The sequence below is a fragment of the Stigmatopora nigra genome, chromosome 21, assembly GCF_051989575.1.
Source record: "Stigmatopora nigra isolate UIUO_SnigA chromosome 21, RoL_Snig_1.1, whole genome shotgun sequence".
Lineage (NCBI taxonomy): Eukaryota > Metazoa > Chordata > Actinopteri > Syngnathiformes > Syngnathidae > Stigmatopora > Stigmatopora nigra.
In genome coordinates this window covers 167,439-185,142 of record NC_135528.1, presented here as the reverse complement: position 1 = coordinate 185,142, position 17,704 = coordinate 167,439, and the positions used below count along the sequence as shown (strand labels likewise).

Below are 17,704 nucleotides of genomic sequence, written 5' to 3'. Positions count from 1 at the left end.
GCCCTGCAAATGTCTAACCATATCAGCCTAAAGTTTGTTTAAATCAACTTTCTCCTACATCGCTGTCTTAGAAATATTACCGTGTTCCTATATAAAGACGGACCAACTGTTCGTTCAGGAGGAGTTGTAAGGACATCACACTTAACAGGACTCCAATGTTAGAGCTCTAACTCTCCACTTTGCAGTTTGGTAATAAACCTATGATCTCACTCTTTCTTAACCTGCTCCTGAAGTTGTATTTTCAGATCTATCACAAGTCACAAGTGTGAATCGGACATAAGACTCCACAATGAGAGAGTATCAAGCTCTGTCCCGAGTATTTTGCTGGTAAATATTGGTTATACGGGCGCGCCGGTGGCGCAACTGTCTCCTTGTGCCTTGCGATCGGCTGGCGAACGATTCAAGGTGTCCCCCACCTCCAAAGTCAGCTGGGATAGACTCCAGCACCCCCTGCGGCCCTAATGAAGATAAAGTGGTTCAAAAAATGAGACTTTGGTGATACATTGGGTTAATATTGCTGAATATATACTCAACTCTCCATCACACATATATAATGCAACATCAGCTGTAATTGTGCAGTTAAATACAGTAATTATCTTAGTAGTTTACCATTGCCTGGGCCTCTTGGTTGTTTAGCATCCGGCTGATGTTATTGACAATCTCGCGGGGGTCGTAGTTGGGAATCTTACATGCCCAACCTGTTCCAATTCCCTCTGCACCATTTACAAGCACCATTGGAATGATGGGAATGTACCACTCAGGCTCCACCTTCTGGTTATCATCATAGAGGAATTTCAGCAAGTTGGAGTCCACGGCCGGAAATAACAGCTTGGCAAGAGGACTAAAGGAATTGGGACAAGGTTATCAGTCAGAATATTTGGTTTTTGAGGTAATTAACATAAACTAAAACAAACATTGATTGATCACTATGCATCACAGAATATATTGAATGAATAGATACTAAACTTTTCTAATGAACTTAAAATCGTAATGCATTTTTATGGAACATAACACAGAATCAGGGGCAAAAAATTGGTGCCGTGGACACTAAAAGAAAGAAATACAACCGGGTCATTAGTTACACATATATGAACCCAATAAAATAAATTAAGTTTATATTATTGGTTAAGCAAAGGAAAGATCATTATAAAAAAAACCTTTAGCAGTATTAGGACAGTGACATTGATAGTGTAAGATTGTTCGCCGATCACCATAGAGAGTTTGTCGACCTCATCTCTGTAACCCGACTCTCCCCGACTGAGATGAGTCCGATCACAGTGGTGTCATCGGCAAATTTGATGATGGAGTTTGACTGATGGGCTGGTGTACAGTCGTATGTGTACAAGGAGCACAGAAGGGGACTCAGTACACAGCCTTGTGGTGAGACAGTGCTCAGTGTAATGGAGTAAGATAGGTGTGGACCCAGTCTAACAGTTTGTGGTTGGTTTGTCAAGAAGTTCTTTATCCAGCAGCAGATTGAAGAGGATACTCCAAGGTGGGAGTTTGTCCTTCAGAATGTCCGGCTTTATGGTGTTAAAGGCTGAGCTATAGTCAATGAAAAGCATCCTCACATAATTGGTGAGGGTCAACTGAGGGGGGGGGGGATTGTATTCCTGATGTGGCGGGCGACCAAATTTTCAAAGCACTTCATGATCACAGGCGTGAGAGCAACATGCCTGTAATCATTCAGGCTGTCGATGGTTGGCTTTTTGGGGACAGGAATGATGGTGGCAGATTTCAGGCAGGCTGGAACGATGGATTGTTGCAAGGAACGATTGAAAATGTCCATGAAGACTGCAGCCAGCTGTTCAGCACAGGCTTTGAGCACCTTGCCAGGTATTCCGTCTGGTCCAGCAGCCTTCCTGGTGTTCACAGACTGCATTTCCAGTCTCACTTCCTGTTCCTGAAACTCCAGTGTAATGTTGCAGGGTGGTAGTGGGAGTGTTGACACTGGGTCTGATTTGTCAGTCTCAAAGCGGGCAAAGAAATGGTTCAGTTCCTCCGCTAGTGAGGCATCCGCGTTTACAGACATATAATTGTTATTGTAGTTAGTAATATGTCGTATTCCCTACCACATATTCTTTGGGTTATTTTCTTTGAAGTGCTCCTCGATTTTCTTAGAATATGCTGCCTTGGCCTTCTTTATGCCTCTTTTCAGCTCTGCTCTGGCAGCTCTACTTTCTCTTGTCCCCCGATCTCAAGGCGGTGTTACGGCATTTGATGAGTGCTTGTGTCTCCTTGGTCATCCAGGGTTTTTGGTTAGGAAAAACCCGTATCAGTTTGTCTGTAGTAACGTTGTCAATGCAGTTTCTGATGTAGGAGAGTACAGTTTCCGTATAGTCCAGGAGGTCGTTGTGTTCGAAAGGTTCCCAGTTGGTGCGGGAAAAACAGTCCTGCAGCTGAGAAAAGGCGTCCTGGGGCCAAGTTTTTATTATCTTTATTTTTGGCCTTCTTTGCGTCCGAAGTGGGGTGTAAGTAGGGATGAGAGATATGCAGAGATGGTCTGATCCAGCTAGATGTGGCAGAGGAGCTGCGTTATAGGCATGTTTGATGTTCGAGTAGACATGGTCGAGAATTTTGTCTTCTCTCGTATTGCATTTGACATATTGGATAAACTTGGGTAGAGCAGTCTTTAAACATGCTTTGTTGATGTCACCAGCGACAATAAAGACCCCATCAAGGTGGTCGAGCTGTTGTTTGTTTACAGCCGTTAGCAGGAGGTCGAGAGCCGTGTTGACGTTCACATTTGGAGGTATATAGATAGCCGTTATTATGATGACCGTTAGCTACCTCTGTAGATAGTATGGCCTGCATTGTATTCAAATAGCTCCACAACAGTGAGTCTATGATCTTGCTGTCACAACACCATTCATTATGAATGAACATGCAACGTCCACCGCCTTTGCTTTTTCCTGTTAGTTCTTTGGAACGATCGTTCCGAAAAAGCGTACGGCTAGCTAGCGATAGCGCAGCGTCTGGGATATGCTGGTGTAGCCATGTTTCCGTGATAAGAATAATGTTGCAGTACCTAACAAAGCTGTTGGTAGCAATTTGAAGTTCCAACTCATCCATAGAGTGAAAAGGCAGACGTGACTGATGTCCGAATGTAAGTGTGAAGGGGCGGGGTTCGGGTTAGCTGAGGCGTTACAGTAATCCCTCAAATATTGCGATTAATGTAGACCAGACATGCCCGCAATAATTGAAAAATCGAAAAGTAGGGTCACTCCTATTATAAATTATTTCTTTACATGCTAATGTCCAATCATCAAAAAGTATATTTATTGAATATAAGTATAAACATACCAATAGACTGTAATGTATTAATTTCTAATTATAATTTATATATAAAACAATTTAAATACCGTATTTTCACGACTATATTGCACACCGCATTTAGAGGTGCAGTGTCAGTAACGAGTGCTATTTCTGTATTTGACACACACAAGAGGTATCACATTTAAAGGTTCACCGCTCCGCATTACACTGGTCTACCGCACTGCATTATATGGGTCTACAGTAGAGGTTAGCGTTTTCATTTTGCATCCAATAGATGGTACTGCACTAAAGGGAATTTCAACAAAACAGTCAGATAGGTCAGCCAAACTTTATCAATAGATTACAAATCTGCTTTCTGACAAATCCTTTCACTCCCAACATGAATAAAGTTTTTTTTATTTTCGAATAAAGTTAAAGTATTAGTATTTTCGTGACACAGCAATAGCATAATAACTCAAGTTGAACAGGTGGGAATCTCACCAAGGTCGTCATTAATCGAATCAGTAATTTCTGCCTTCCTGAAAGCTCGGACCACAGTTGAAACTTCCACTGGGAATGGCGACAAACAGAATTAACGTGCTAGATCGAGCTCATCTAGCGGCAGGGTCTTCCGGAACCTGTGAAAAGGGAATTGAAGAAGGACCAAGATTTTTCGACAGGTGACGGACTTCGATTTAAACGTCACCTGAGTTGCCATTGTAAGATGTATGATGAAGAAAAGGTCAAAGAAAAAAAAAAAGAATCACAAAAGTTGACTTCTGCCCTTTTAAAACTCCCAACTTTCCAAATTACATAAAGCCAAACAATATAAACAGGACAAGACAGGGCATTCGGCCCAGATGTTCCAGGGTTATGATGGGGCCCAAAATGTTGGTCAGTTCTATCGTGGATACGGTGGTCGCGAGCGTGGTTTCTCTGGTGACCAGGGAAGAGGGTACTCTGGACAAGGCCAACAAGGCAACTGTTTTGTGTGTGGCGGTATTGGTCACTGAGCACATGTTTGTCCCAGCCAACAGCATTAACAGCAGCAACCGTTCCCGCAGCAACTGCTGGCACAGCATTATGGCCCACCACAGCAACGGCGGCCTATACGGAGGGAGAGGCACTGTCAGACCATGGCAGCCCCAGCAAACAACTCAGTCACCTGGACATTATTACAAGGACGGAGCTGATCCCTGTGGTCCATGGGATCCTTCATACTCTGAATAGGGGTGCCTGAGAGGATCAAGAAGCAGTGGTACAGCAGACCCAATGCTTCACATGAAAGTCAACGATGTACAATCATCAGCTTTGGTGGACACAGGGGCATCACACTCATCTTTGAACATCCCGCTCGCCTCCAGTTGTCTCACCTCTCTCATTGACTTTACCAAATGGTGCAAAGATTCCGTGTTCACAACCTATACGAACATGTGGACACTGGTTGATGTGTCCTTTGCAACAAGAACCAGAGGTCGCAACGGTCTATTGGTCACGTATTGAGCCTGAAACTCTGGCCACTGGGTGACTGTTGACTGTTTATCACATGTGGAAATCATTCATTCACTCACTTAAATACAGCGGTTAGCAAACTCGTGACTGCCTGCACCGAAGTCAGACGAGGGACCTTTATACCATCAATTTAAAAACGGTTTTTAAAATGTATTTAAAATTATTGTTGCGAATGAAATGAAGCGCACCCTGATATCCATTGAAGAAAAACAAAAGATGTTAAAAAATAACTGGCATGAGGTTGACTGAAATTAAAAAGCAATATGGCCGTAACCCATCTGCCCTCACAAGCAGAAGGAAACATTAAACGACATGACTCCTTCACATGGGCTATTTGTAAATAAAAAAAAAAAATCAACCAGCCCTGTAGCCAGCGGCTGAGATGAGATCACCATTGACTTCACGGACAGGGATACGAGTAAGCAGGAAAAGATACATTCTGGTAATTGTAGACTCATTCTCTCATTGGCTGGAAGCGTACCCTGTGCCAGGGATGGCTCGGCAGCAGTCATTGTCTTGGCTCCAAGCTCTTCCATTGGCTATACTCTCTATTCGTCAAACCATCAACAAAACCACAAATTTTGCCTCATCTGAAGAGGTTCCGTTACCCAATCCCTCACACACAGCATATTTGTCTCAACTGCAATCTCTTGTATTTAGTATTTCATCATAGGTACAGGAGGCTGCTGCAGCTGCGCGTGATCGCCCACAGGAGGCCTTTGATTCTCCCGGGGACAGGTCACATACATCTACATAAACAAGACACAGTTCCTGGACATAGTTCCTGGTCTGGACTGGGCTTCTAAGAGAGGGAAGTGGGGTACAGGACGTTTTTGTTTTCTAATTGTTCTCTTGTTATTTTTCGAAGGAGCGATCCACATGTGTACATCATACTCCAGTTGGGCGATCTCCAATCAGACGGATGTGGCTCCTATGACACCGCAATCTCCAACGAATGGGACACCACTGGCCTCCTGACCCTCTGGTTCGTATAACCCATGGTGACCCATCAGTAGTTTAGGATGACTTCAGTTATTACGATAGTATCTAACAATTGGATGTTAGTGGCGGAGCAAGATGCCAGCAAAACCCAAGAGGATTGGCCCCATTCGACAATGAATGTATTGCACCAATCCACAAATCAGTAGCTCGCCAAAATTTTACCTGTCTCAAATTAAACGGGACTGGAAAAATTGTTGGGAAACGTTCCATCTGACTAGGGCAGTGCTTCTCAATTATTTTCTGTTAGGCCCCCCCTAGCAAGAAGAAAACTATTCGCCCCCCCCCCCACTTCCCACCGTGACTATAAATAAAATCAATTTATAAAAGTGTTATAGGTACAACATGTGAAATGTTGCACTCTCACAAACATGACAGAAGTAACAATGAGAGCGCCACTGCCAGCTACTGTTGTGGATGCGCAATTACACTTTATACTAGTACGCCCAAATAAAATCCTGTTCCTCAGGGTTACACGCGCCCCCCCCCAGGTATCGCACCGCGCCCCCCGGGGGCGCGCCCCACTATTTAAGAAGCACTGGACTAGGGTGTTGTAAATATGTCTTTTCCGGTGCCATGTCCCATATCCTAAGCTGACATCTGTTTATGGTGTGTGTTCTTTGGTGTTTTTAAGAAGCTGAGTTTTGTTCTACAATTTTCTGTGTTTCAGTTGCAGCTAAAGTTTATCTTTGAAAAGCTTGAACAAAAAATCAATTAAGATTGTTTATTCTTAATATTTTTATGCAGTATTGTTTTGCCGAATGGTTTGATTTAAGCAGCCGATAAGTTTGATGGAACAGAAAACACATGCGGCTACTGGAAATAGTCCAATCTTGTAACTGATACTGTCCAAAAATCCATATCAGGTGCTGATACTGAGTATTGACAGATTGATTGCCTAAAATGACATGAATTAAAATAATGGCATTACCTAAGCATGGTGAAGATATAACGAGGGCTGGCAGCATCTTTGCCACCATTGATACGCGTACCAAACTGACCAAGTGGCTGTAGAATGTTTACGTTGTTACTGCCCACAAAGTTTTGAGCCAAGTTGACGATGGTCATCATGAGCGCTTGCTAAAAAGAGAAATTAATGGTGAATACAAACGCTACCATAATTTCTCAAGTATAAAATTCAATAGTTCTACATTATTTTGTTGAATAAATAATTTGAAAAATGAAATAAAGCAAATTGGATCAAGACAGAAAAATGGTGAGATAAATTACATACAGTGGTACCTCTACTTACAAAATTAATTGGCTCCAAACTTGATTTGTATGTAGAGCAGCAATTTACATTCTAAATTCTATAATTTGCTACATGGACTTAAATACAGCTGGAAGCAAACTCGTGTCTGCCTGCACCAAAGTCAGACGAGTGGACCTATATACCATCTATTATAAAAACAATTTTTAAAATGTATTTAGAATTATTGTTGCAAATGAAATGAAGCGCACGCTGATATCCATTGAAGAAAAAACAAAAGATGTTAAAGAAAAATCTGGCATGTGGTTGATTGAAATTAAAAAGCAATACGGCCGTAACCCATCTGCCCTCAAAACATTGAAGCAGAAGGAAACATTAAAAGACATGACTCCTTCACATGGGCTATCTGTAAATAAAAAGAGCTTCTCACTAAATGACAAGATGCAGAGACTGTTACACCTTTGCATAGGGGAGAAAGAAATTGCAGGAGATACAGTGACAGAGTCAATTATTTCTGAAGAGGTAGCGCAGAAGGGGAACATGAGCCCAAAAAGGTAGGAATATGTGACAATTAATAAAAGGGGTGAACATTAAATATGCAAACAATTATAAAACAGAAAAACATTAATAAAAAAGATAATGTGTAATTCAGAGATCAGGCACACTGCCAGTTGGTTGAGACATTTAGAACTTTAATTACAGCGTGATTTTATAGAGCACACAGGCATTATCTATTGATATCTGACCTTGTGGGTCAAATCGGTCTTTATGATTTATCACCCTATACAGCAAACAGAAGCTTCCGAGAAGTCGTGCAATGCATTTTTGGAAAATACTAGGTAACTCCTCAATTTACAAGTCAGACAACTGCTTATAGCCTTATTGCATGAGCAAAAACCGTTTGATGCAAAACTTGACCTTCACTGGTAAACATTTATCAGAAACTGGACTCCAAGTGGCCATGGTTAGGGACTTTAGCAACAACTTGGTAAACACGTCTCTCAATGTGATTTGAGTCTCGATACCACTTATTTTTTAACATATTTTGCTTTTCTTCAATGGACATCAGGGTGTGCTTCATTTCATTCGCAACAATAATTCTAAATAATAATTTTAAAAAAAGTTTTTTAATAGATGGTATAAAGTTTCGCTCGTCTGACTTCGGTGCAGGCAGACATGGGTTTGCTTCCCGCTGGTCGTGGTATGATTGTGAGAGTGAAACGTCGATTGTATCTCTGTGTGCCCTACGACTGACTCACGACAAGTATATGGTGTAGTCTGCCTTTCACCTGAAGTCGACAGGAATAGGTTCTGGCAACCCTCGCAACTTTCACGAGGATGTGCGCTATGGACGACAAATGAGTTGGTTCAACCGTACCCGAAAAAACAAAAAAAAAATCCTGTTAGAATTATGTGACGGCGAACGAAACTTGACACACAACATATTATTGGAGCAGGGTTTGGTGTTGTTTTGAAACAGCCAATAGGAGGCCAGGAAGGTATTGGGAAACACTTAATAATAAGTCAGCGTAGTATTGGGTGTCATGCGGCAAACAACTCTACCATGACACTTTCAAAATAATATAACGGATGCAAGAAATGTGTTTACGTTTTGGGGCATGTTTGAGTGCGTAACTTTGAAGTTGTCTTCCTTCTTATAACTGTAATTTGCATATAAAAGGTTTCGTGATTTTTCATTAATATACATTCAATCATAAGTAGAGGTACCCATGTATCCTATTTTTTATGGGGTGTACTTTATATAAGTACAATATACTGGGGGAAAACAAGGTGAGTGACAATATGCCTTCTGGCTGAAATAAATCACATCTAGTGATGATGTTACTTGTTCTGATTAGCATTCTGCGTACATTATACCATTACAGAATAAGACTGATCATTACAAAAATATTAAAATACAGCAGTGGAGACAGAAGAATAATTTTTGTCATTCCTTTGGTATTTACAGTCATAATACTACCTCCCCATGATGGTAAGCTGACATCTCTGCTACTGAACCAGCCAGCTGCGCAACTTTCACCTCCCTTTTATCATTCCTCTTTAAGCAAGTGAAAAGCACTTTTCTCTGGCCAGGCTTTAAGCCTAAAAGAAAAACAAACAGGAAATATTCAGATTAGTTACTGGCAAAGTAAAATAAACAAAGAGGGAGTCAATATGTCAGCGTACATATGAATAATTATGATGAAATGTCATTATTAATGTGAAGTATGAATGTATTTTATGCTTATTATTATTATGTATTTTGTTTTATATAGTGTAGTCACTGTAATAGAATTTTGCACGACCTAGTGGTAACTCCCGTCACGACCTCTTTTAGTTAGGGGGGGTGCTATCTATCACGAAACCCCCATTTCTTTGTGTACTTTCCCGCCTTAAGTTTGTCTCCGTCACATGATCCTGTGCTAATAAAACCAGGTTGTTTGTAGGGAGTTGCCAGGAATTCCAAACGGTCATTCAGGAAGATAGACCATCTTTCTGCTCTGGCTATTCTGGCGTCCTCCTTCATATGAAGTGGTTTAAATTCCCATCACGACTGGCTGTGTGTTTCCTCTGCTCCGATATTATTGAATGTATATGGTCTTAAACCTGACATTTTCTGGTGCCGAAAATCCCGGAGATTCATTTCTGAATTTCTCGGACTGCGGTGGACTGAAAGCCGAGAATTACTGACGTCACCCCTCTTACTTTAAAAGAGGGGGCCTTTTCGGTCGATCGCGGCCCGTTTGAAGAAAGGAACCCGGCGGAGAAAGAGGAGGCAGACAGACGGTAAGTGCATTTAAAAATGTATGTATAACAAGGCTGTGAAAATCCTGTTTTTCCATTCGTGAAAGAGTCGAAGAAAAACGCTCCATTAGTGGGAGATAAGGAATGCATACACGTGAGAATTACGTATGTCGTTAAGAAAATTAAAATAGAAACGTAAGGTATGCAACGGATGGTACACTTAGTTGGATTAGCCAACTAGAGTGTCTCCAAGAGGTGCGTCAGTGACGCGGCGTAAACCTATGGTGGTGGGGTTAGAGTCCCCCCTTTGTGAAAAGGATTTCACAGATTGTTCAAAATAAGGGAAACCTTCCAAAAATAATGCACTCGATGAGTAAAAAGCGCTAAATAAAAAGTAATCATTATATAGAGATATAATAAAAATGGAAGTACGCAGTGACGCGCGCAGGCCTTGCAAAATAAAAGAATACCGGTTAAAAAGTCGACGTAGACGGATAAATAGGATATTAACGTTATTAAAAAGATAATAAATTAGTTGGGACGTCCCTAAAAAATCCTAGAGAAATATTTTAATAACGTAACACTTGACCATTGCGTAGAAAATAAAAAAAATAATAAAAAACCAAAGAACGAGAGGAAAAAAGCACCTAAAATGGGCTCTGGGAATAGTAAAGAATATCCAAATGATGTGAAATTCATGCAAAGACATTTTCCTGACAATTCCGCCCATATAGGAGAATGGACCAAAAAGAACCATGCAAATGGTTGGGGGGGGGGGGGGGGGGGGGGGTTGTTAGTGGAACCTTTGCAAACTATTCAAAGGAATTTAGAAGTTAAAAAAAACTGTAAACAAAGGAAAAAAGCAAGAAAAAATATGTAAGCAGCTAGAAGATATTAAAGTTTGGATAGAACAAGCTACTAAACGAGAAGAACAAAGATCTGAGAAGAAAATCAAAAGGGCTGAACAAAGAAACACAATGGCCGCCGTGGTTGTTGGGCCCGGTGAAGAAACAACAGCAAGAATCCCACTTTACGACCAGCCCCCCTTCACAGACACTCCACACCCAACATTCCAAGCACCCCTGGTGCGGACAAAAAGAGGGGGGTCACCCAGTGTTCCTCCTGCTCCTTCCACACCTCTCAAAGAACAAAGCATATGGCATGGAAAACTACCCCAAGATGGAGTCGGAGAGCGTTCATCATAAGTCTGAGACACAACTTTTCCAGAGTGAGAGGAAATTTTGATGAAAGAGATAAACAAGGGAAAGTTCACCCACACGACTCAGATGACCTAACGCAGTCAGTAGAAGGAGTCCTGGCCCGAGTGCGAGAGACCTGGCGCCCAACACCATGTTAATCAGGGCCACAAGACAAGAACCAGGAGAAGGAGTTCATAAATTTAGAGCAAGATTTGAGGAAGTTTTCAAAACCCATAGTGGGATTCCAGAAGACCAAAATGAGCAAGGGGTGTACCAAGCCCAACAAAGACAAACATTTCTGGAAGGGCTCCAGCCTGAAATCAAAGGTTTCGTACAAAAATACTGTATCACATACCGAACCTCGCCCATGAATCAACTCATGGAGTGGGTGATTCATGCTGAAGAGAGATACCGCCAAAAACAGGCAAGCTCAGGAATTAATGCTCTGACCCAAGCCATGGCCTCATTGGTGGACCAAGACTCATCACAAGTGTTCTACCAACGAGGGCGTGGGAAGGGAAGAGGTCGAGGAAGACTAGGCCCATCAAAATGGACATATAAAGATGACAGGTGTTACAACTGTGGTAAAAAGGGACATTTTAGTAGAGAATGCAAGGCTCCACCCAGCGGGAACATGAGACCTCCACGATATAACCCTGAAAACGAATATCGAGAATGACGCCAGAAGAAAGAGGGACAGAAGCCTGACACTGAAGAGAAACTGAAGAAAGCGATAGGGAGGACGAAGAAACCCCCTGCTCGCCAGCAGAAGTGTTAGACTTAACCGAAATCATGTCCACGCTATGGGAAAAAGACAACAAACCATTCTACACCCTACTGGTAGGACAAACACAAACACCAGTAAAAATTTTATGCGACACTGGAGCAGATAAATCAGTTATCAAAGATAACGTACCTGGATTGATACCAGGGAAGGAGTGGATCACTGTGATAGGAGCAGGAGGACACACGGAGCTGTTGAGGAAGTCAAGAAAAAAAAATGTAACAGATGAAAATGGGCGAAACCATGAAGCAAAGTTCGTCCTGAGTAAGAACTGTCCTGTGAACCTCCTGGGAAGAGATCTTCTCCGTAAACTGGAAATTAGCCTTATTCCCACAGACGATGGCATGAAACCAGTCCACAGGTGGGAGGAAGCAGGGATTCAAGTGGTTGAAGGTCAAGAGGAGCCTCATACGTTCTACTCCCTGGATTAAACAACACAAGAGCCCTCATCTGTAGTCAAACATTTGAAATCCAAAGTTGAACATGTGGATGGACAAGCACAAACCCACTAGCCATTACACATCACTGTGAAATTTGGGAAAGCTAGAACGGGATTTGTTAAACAATTCGAGCGACTGGGACCACAACTAGTTCGACTGGAGTACCTGTATTCAACAGCAGATGGAGACGCAGCCGCCACGGTAGACTTGCCAGGTCAAGTAAAAAAACTGCTAGAGTTTGATATAACACCCCATGTGTCCATAAAGAGGAAACCTCACAGGCCCTGGAAGGACCTGGGATGCATGGTGCAGTTCCTGGAGAGCAGAAGTGAAGAGTCGTTGTTGCATTAGACTCCCACAATCAGCATACTAACAAACACCTCATATGGGACAGTCACAAGACAGAAGTTGAAGTGGATGACTCGAGCAAATCCAAGAACACACTTGACTGCGTGACAAGATTACATACTTCTACAAGCTGAAGATTTCCCTACAGTCCCAAGTACACTGTGGGCCAAATCAAAAGCAGACGTAAGAAAAATGAACACAGCAAAGGAGGTAAGAATTCAACCCAAGACCTCATTCCGACCAAGAGCCAAACAATATGCCCTCAAACCAGATGCTATAGATGGCATCAGACCAGTAATTAAAGAAATGCTCGAAGCAGGTATTCTAATTGAAAGTCCAACAAGCGAATGCAACACTCCCATCTTTCCCGTGAAGAAAGCAGAGACGGGTAAATGGAGATTGGTCCAAGATTTAAGACAGGTCAATACAGCAGTGCAAACAAGAGCACCCTGTGTTCCAGACCCACATACACTGTTGAATGAGTTAAAACCACATCAAAAATTATTTACAGTAATTGACCTAAGCAATGCATTTTTCTCTATTCCATTACACAAAACGGCCCAAGGCTGGTTTGGTTTCATGTTTGAGGGAATCAAATACACATACACAAGGCTGCCACAGGGGTTCTGTGACAGCCCTACAATATTCTCACAAGAGATCGCAGCATGCATCAGTCAACATGAACATAAAGACACCACACAGATCCTAGTATATGTAGACGATATACTGGTAGACAGTCCCACAGAAGAGGAGAATAAAGAAGAATCCATCAGATTATTCAAGCATCTAGAGCGAACTGGCAACAAGGCGTCACTGACAAAACTGCAGTACTACCAGGAGTCAGTCACCTTCCTGGGACATTGAGTCTTACAGGAAGGAAGACAGCTAAGAGATGGAAGACGAGAAGCTATCCAACAATGTCCGAAACCGCAGACAAAAAAGCAAATGATGGCCTTCTTAGGCCTAACTAACTACTGTTGGAGCTGGATTCCAAACTATGCAGAGCTAACTCAGCCACTGCTAAGCATGATTTATGCTACTGAGATGACAATGAGGGATCCAGTAACATGGACTGAACAAGGGAATCGAACATTCCTAGAAGTGAAACAGCAAATTTTGGAATCAGGAGTTCTAGCACTTCCTGACTACGAGAAACCATTCACCCAAACGGTGACTTGCAAAGAGACTTTCATGACATCAGTGTTATTACAACCATATGGAACAAAGATGAGACCAGTAGCGTTCTACTCAAAAGGACTGGACCCAGTTGCAGCTGCTCTACCTTCGTGTGTACGAGCAGTGTGTGCAGCAGCATTAGCCGTCCAGATGACAGCTGAACTTGTACTGTTTCATCCACTCACACTCCTAGTCCCCCATGAAGTGGATCTACTGATTACACAAACTAAAATGTCATTTCTGTCACCAGCAAGACACCTAGCCAAAACAGCTACACTGTTATCGCAACCCCATCTCACCACCAAGCGATGCAATACCTTGAACCCAGCAACGCTGATACCAACTGAAGAAGACGGAAATCCACACCAATGTGATGAAAGGACCAGCGAAAGCTGCAAACCTAGACCAGATCTTAAAGACACTCCTATTCCAGACAGCACCTATGTATATGTGGATGGATAAGCATCCAAATGAGAACAAGGGAAAAATCAAGTAGGATTCGCAGTCGTCACAGACAACGAAGTCTTATGTGCAGAAAAACTGCCATCTAATCTCTCAGCTCAAGCTGCAGAAATTATAGCGTTAACAAAGGCATGCACATTGTTTAAAAGTAAAAAGGTCACAATTTATACAGACAGCCAATATGCACACTCCACTCTACATGTATTTGCTGCACAATGGAAGAGGAGAGGGATGAAAACATCTACAGGCAAATCAGTAGAACATGCTGAACTGCTAAAACAAATGCTTAATGCAGTACTACTTCCCAGCCATATAGCTGTATGCAAATGTAAGGCACTTACTGGAGGCAACGACAGAATTAGTAAAGGGGATGCCAGAGCAGATACAGCAGCTAAAGAAGCAGCACAAACATTTACTGCACAGTATACACAACAACAAAAGAATGAGTCAATCCCAAAAACAGTATTAATTGATATGCAAAACATTGCACCACAAAAAGAAAAAGAGGCATGGATAGATGAAGGTGCAGAACAGTCTGCCGATGGTCTATACACAACAAAAGGCCTACCATGCTTACCAAAGAATTTATTCCAAATGGTAGCAAAATTGAGCCATGGGAAATCTCATGTCTCAACAGGGGGGATGGTGGACATGGTACAGCGTGTGTTCCATGTGCCAACAGGTCTAAATACCTACTTTAAATTTTTTTGTAGGAACTGTTTAATTTGTTGCAGACATAACGTGCAAGGTAACCTCAGACCCAAACGGGGCCAATGCCCAAAAGGTACGTACCCTTTTGAAATTATACACATGGATTTCATTGAATTATCCAAAAGTAACCACTATAAATACTGCTTAGTCTTGATTGACTCGTTCTCTAAATGGACTAAAATAGTCCCAGCCAGATCACCAGATGCATTAACGGTGGCGAAAGTCATCTGTAAACACATAATCCCAGAACATGGGATCCCCAGAATCATCTGGAGTGATAATGGCGCTCAGTTTCTAAACAACATAGTCCAACAAATGGCAAACCATCTAGGAATAAGTTTAAAAAACCACTGTTCGTACCATCCGCAGAGTGCAGGACTGGTAGAGAGAACGAATGGTACGATAAAATTAAGACTTAAGAAAACCATGGAAGAAACAAAAAAGCCATGGCCAGAATGCCTACCAATTGTTAAAACTTATATTACAACTAGCTCGGGATTAACACCTTTTGAAATAGTTCATGGGAGACCATTCCAACTCCCCCTATGGGAAGGTGAACCATGGCAGGAAACAAAGGGCAAGGCGGATCCACTCACCGAGTGGATGGTAAAGATGTTTAGAGAGAAACTCGTCCAAGATACATGTAAGCTGCCATTATCCCCTTTGTCCCCCTAGCAGGAGGTGGTGAAGCCTGGTGACCAAATCCTGATCCGAGCCATAAAAAGGAAATCCTGGTCTTCTGCGTGCTGGGAAGGTCCGTTCGTGGTCCAACTCACCACCCCTACAGCGGTAAAGATTGCTGAGAGGTCTACGTGGATTCACCAATCTCAGGTCAAGGTGGTTCGAAACATAGGGGACTGTGAGTAGACTGCAAGCCGGACGGTACCAAAACCCTTGTCCGTGGAACATCATCAGACGTCTACTCACCTGCCCCAAACGCCCCCCCCCCCATTTTAACTTTGACATTTCGTAGACTTTGCATTCCCCCGCAGAAACCAAAATGAAAGCTGCCGCCACCCTCATCACAGCGACTCTCCTATCAGCCGCAACTTGGGCGTGGCTGGATTCCCTGCTCACTGAGACTCGAGCAGGAAATCGAGATGGTCCCATGCTACTGTCGCAAAAAAAGAGTGAAGTGGTATGAAAAGGACAATCCAAAAAATCACTTTGAAGAAAATATGTGGTATAATTTCATGGTATTTCAGAAAAAAACAAACTGGTGTGAAAGAAAGTTGTTATGTGTGCAGTCGTATGCCTTATTCCACAGGTACCCCACCAGTATATCCCATGCCAATCGACCCCTATACCTATAACACCTACACACCTCTATGGTATCCCGACATACTGAGATCACGGTATCTAGAAGGTGTATTAAGATCTGTAGTTCTCGAGCTTGATGCCACTGTACCACCTTTAACAGGTAGAAAATTCACAAGGCTTTTGAACTATAATTGGACAGATCTAGTTATGTTAAACAACATCCCATACCCACGTAATTTTAAGGCAGTGTGTTTCGCTAGTAATATGAAATTCTGGGGTAGGTCCAGACCAGTAGAAGTCCCCATGAAGTACTGCAGTCAGGTAATTACCCCGTGCACGCGAAACACCACTAACAAAGATCAGTTCAATGCCACAGGAGCGCCCCCGGGTGCCACCTGCAGGGACTATTACACTCTCCCTGATGTAATGGGCACTGATCCCCAAGATGATGGGTATTGGATGTGTGGGTATACAGTATATTTGGGTTTGCCCACAGCATGGAATGGTTGCTGTGCAATGGTGCAGATGGTTCAAAATGCATTCCTTTTAAGGGGAGTGAAAATACCAGTAAGATATAAGAGATTTATACCTGTACAATTTAAACCACATGATTCAATTTGGGGTAGTGATGTCCCTGATGATCACAAATTATGGTCCACCTCCGAGAAAGTCATACTGTCACTACTTCCACAGATTGGAGTGGGTAAAGTTATGCTCCGTGTAGAAACATTGAATTATCGGATGGGACTGTTTATTAACCAAACTGTCAAGGCTCTACAGGGCATAGCAGATGAATTACAAGCCCTTAGAGAAATGGAGCTCCAAGACCGTATGGTCTTGAATTTGATAACAGCCAAGGATGGAGGTGTGTGCGCCATAGTCGGAGAACACTTGTACTTTCATCCCAGATGAAACCGGTGACGAAGGTAACATTACTCATGCAATAGCGGAGATGAAAGCCTTGGCCAACGCTATGGCCCAGGATCACCCAGCCATAGGTGCATCACTTTGGTCATGGTTAATATCCGGGTCGTGGTTCGCGATTCTGGTTAAATTTTTCAACACCATTACTTGCAATTATGTTACTCTTCTGTATTTTTTCAATGTGTATAATTCCGTGTATGAAAACTGTGGTTCGAAATACTATCCAGCATACGCTGGTAGCTTACAGCGACATACAGTATCACCACGTGACATGCCGTAATGAAGATTCTCCCACCATTTTGAAGTGCGACGAGTAACGGTATGTCGAGTCATCCGGGTAATTGTACATGTCTTAACTTCATAACTGTGTTCGCTCATAAAGAGGGACACAGAGGGATTTTCTTATATAGCTTTAAAACTACCTCACGTTTTTCACCTGTGCCTTCACAAATGATTTTATTGTTTTCTTATATAACCTTAAAACTACCTCACGTTTTTCACCTGTGCCTTCACAAATGACTTTATTGTTTTCCATACTCTTTGATAAGTAACTGTTGATGATGTTTATATTCTAGTGCCTTGGTAGGAGGGATATAAATTGATGTTAAATGAAAATTCTTTCAAAGTTACTAAAGGGGGGAAATGTAAAGTATGAATGTATTTTATGCTTATTATTATT

General features: G+C 42.3%; 1 protein-coding gene across 2 annotated transcripts in view; it reads right to left on the bottom strand.

Moving 5' to 3' along the window:
• top2b (DNA topoisomerase II beta) overlaps positions 1–17,704 on the bottom strand; it is a 135,554-nt gene that overhangs the window by 46,847 nt on the left and 71,003 nt on the right. For both annotated transcript variants that reach the window (XM_077742744.1, XM_077742745.1), the window contains exons 19-21: positions 8,958–9,079; positions 6,698–6,846; positions 610–841 (exon numbers count right to left, since the gene is read on the bottom strand). In XM_077742744.1, coding sequence (XP_077598870.1) covers positions 610–841; positions 6,698–6,846; positions 8,958–9,079 — 503 coding nt within the window. The remainder of the gene's footprint in view (positions 1–609; positions 842–6,697; positions 6,847–8,957; positions 9,080–17,704) is intronic.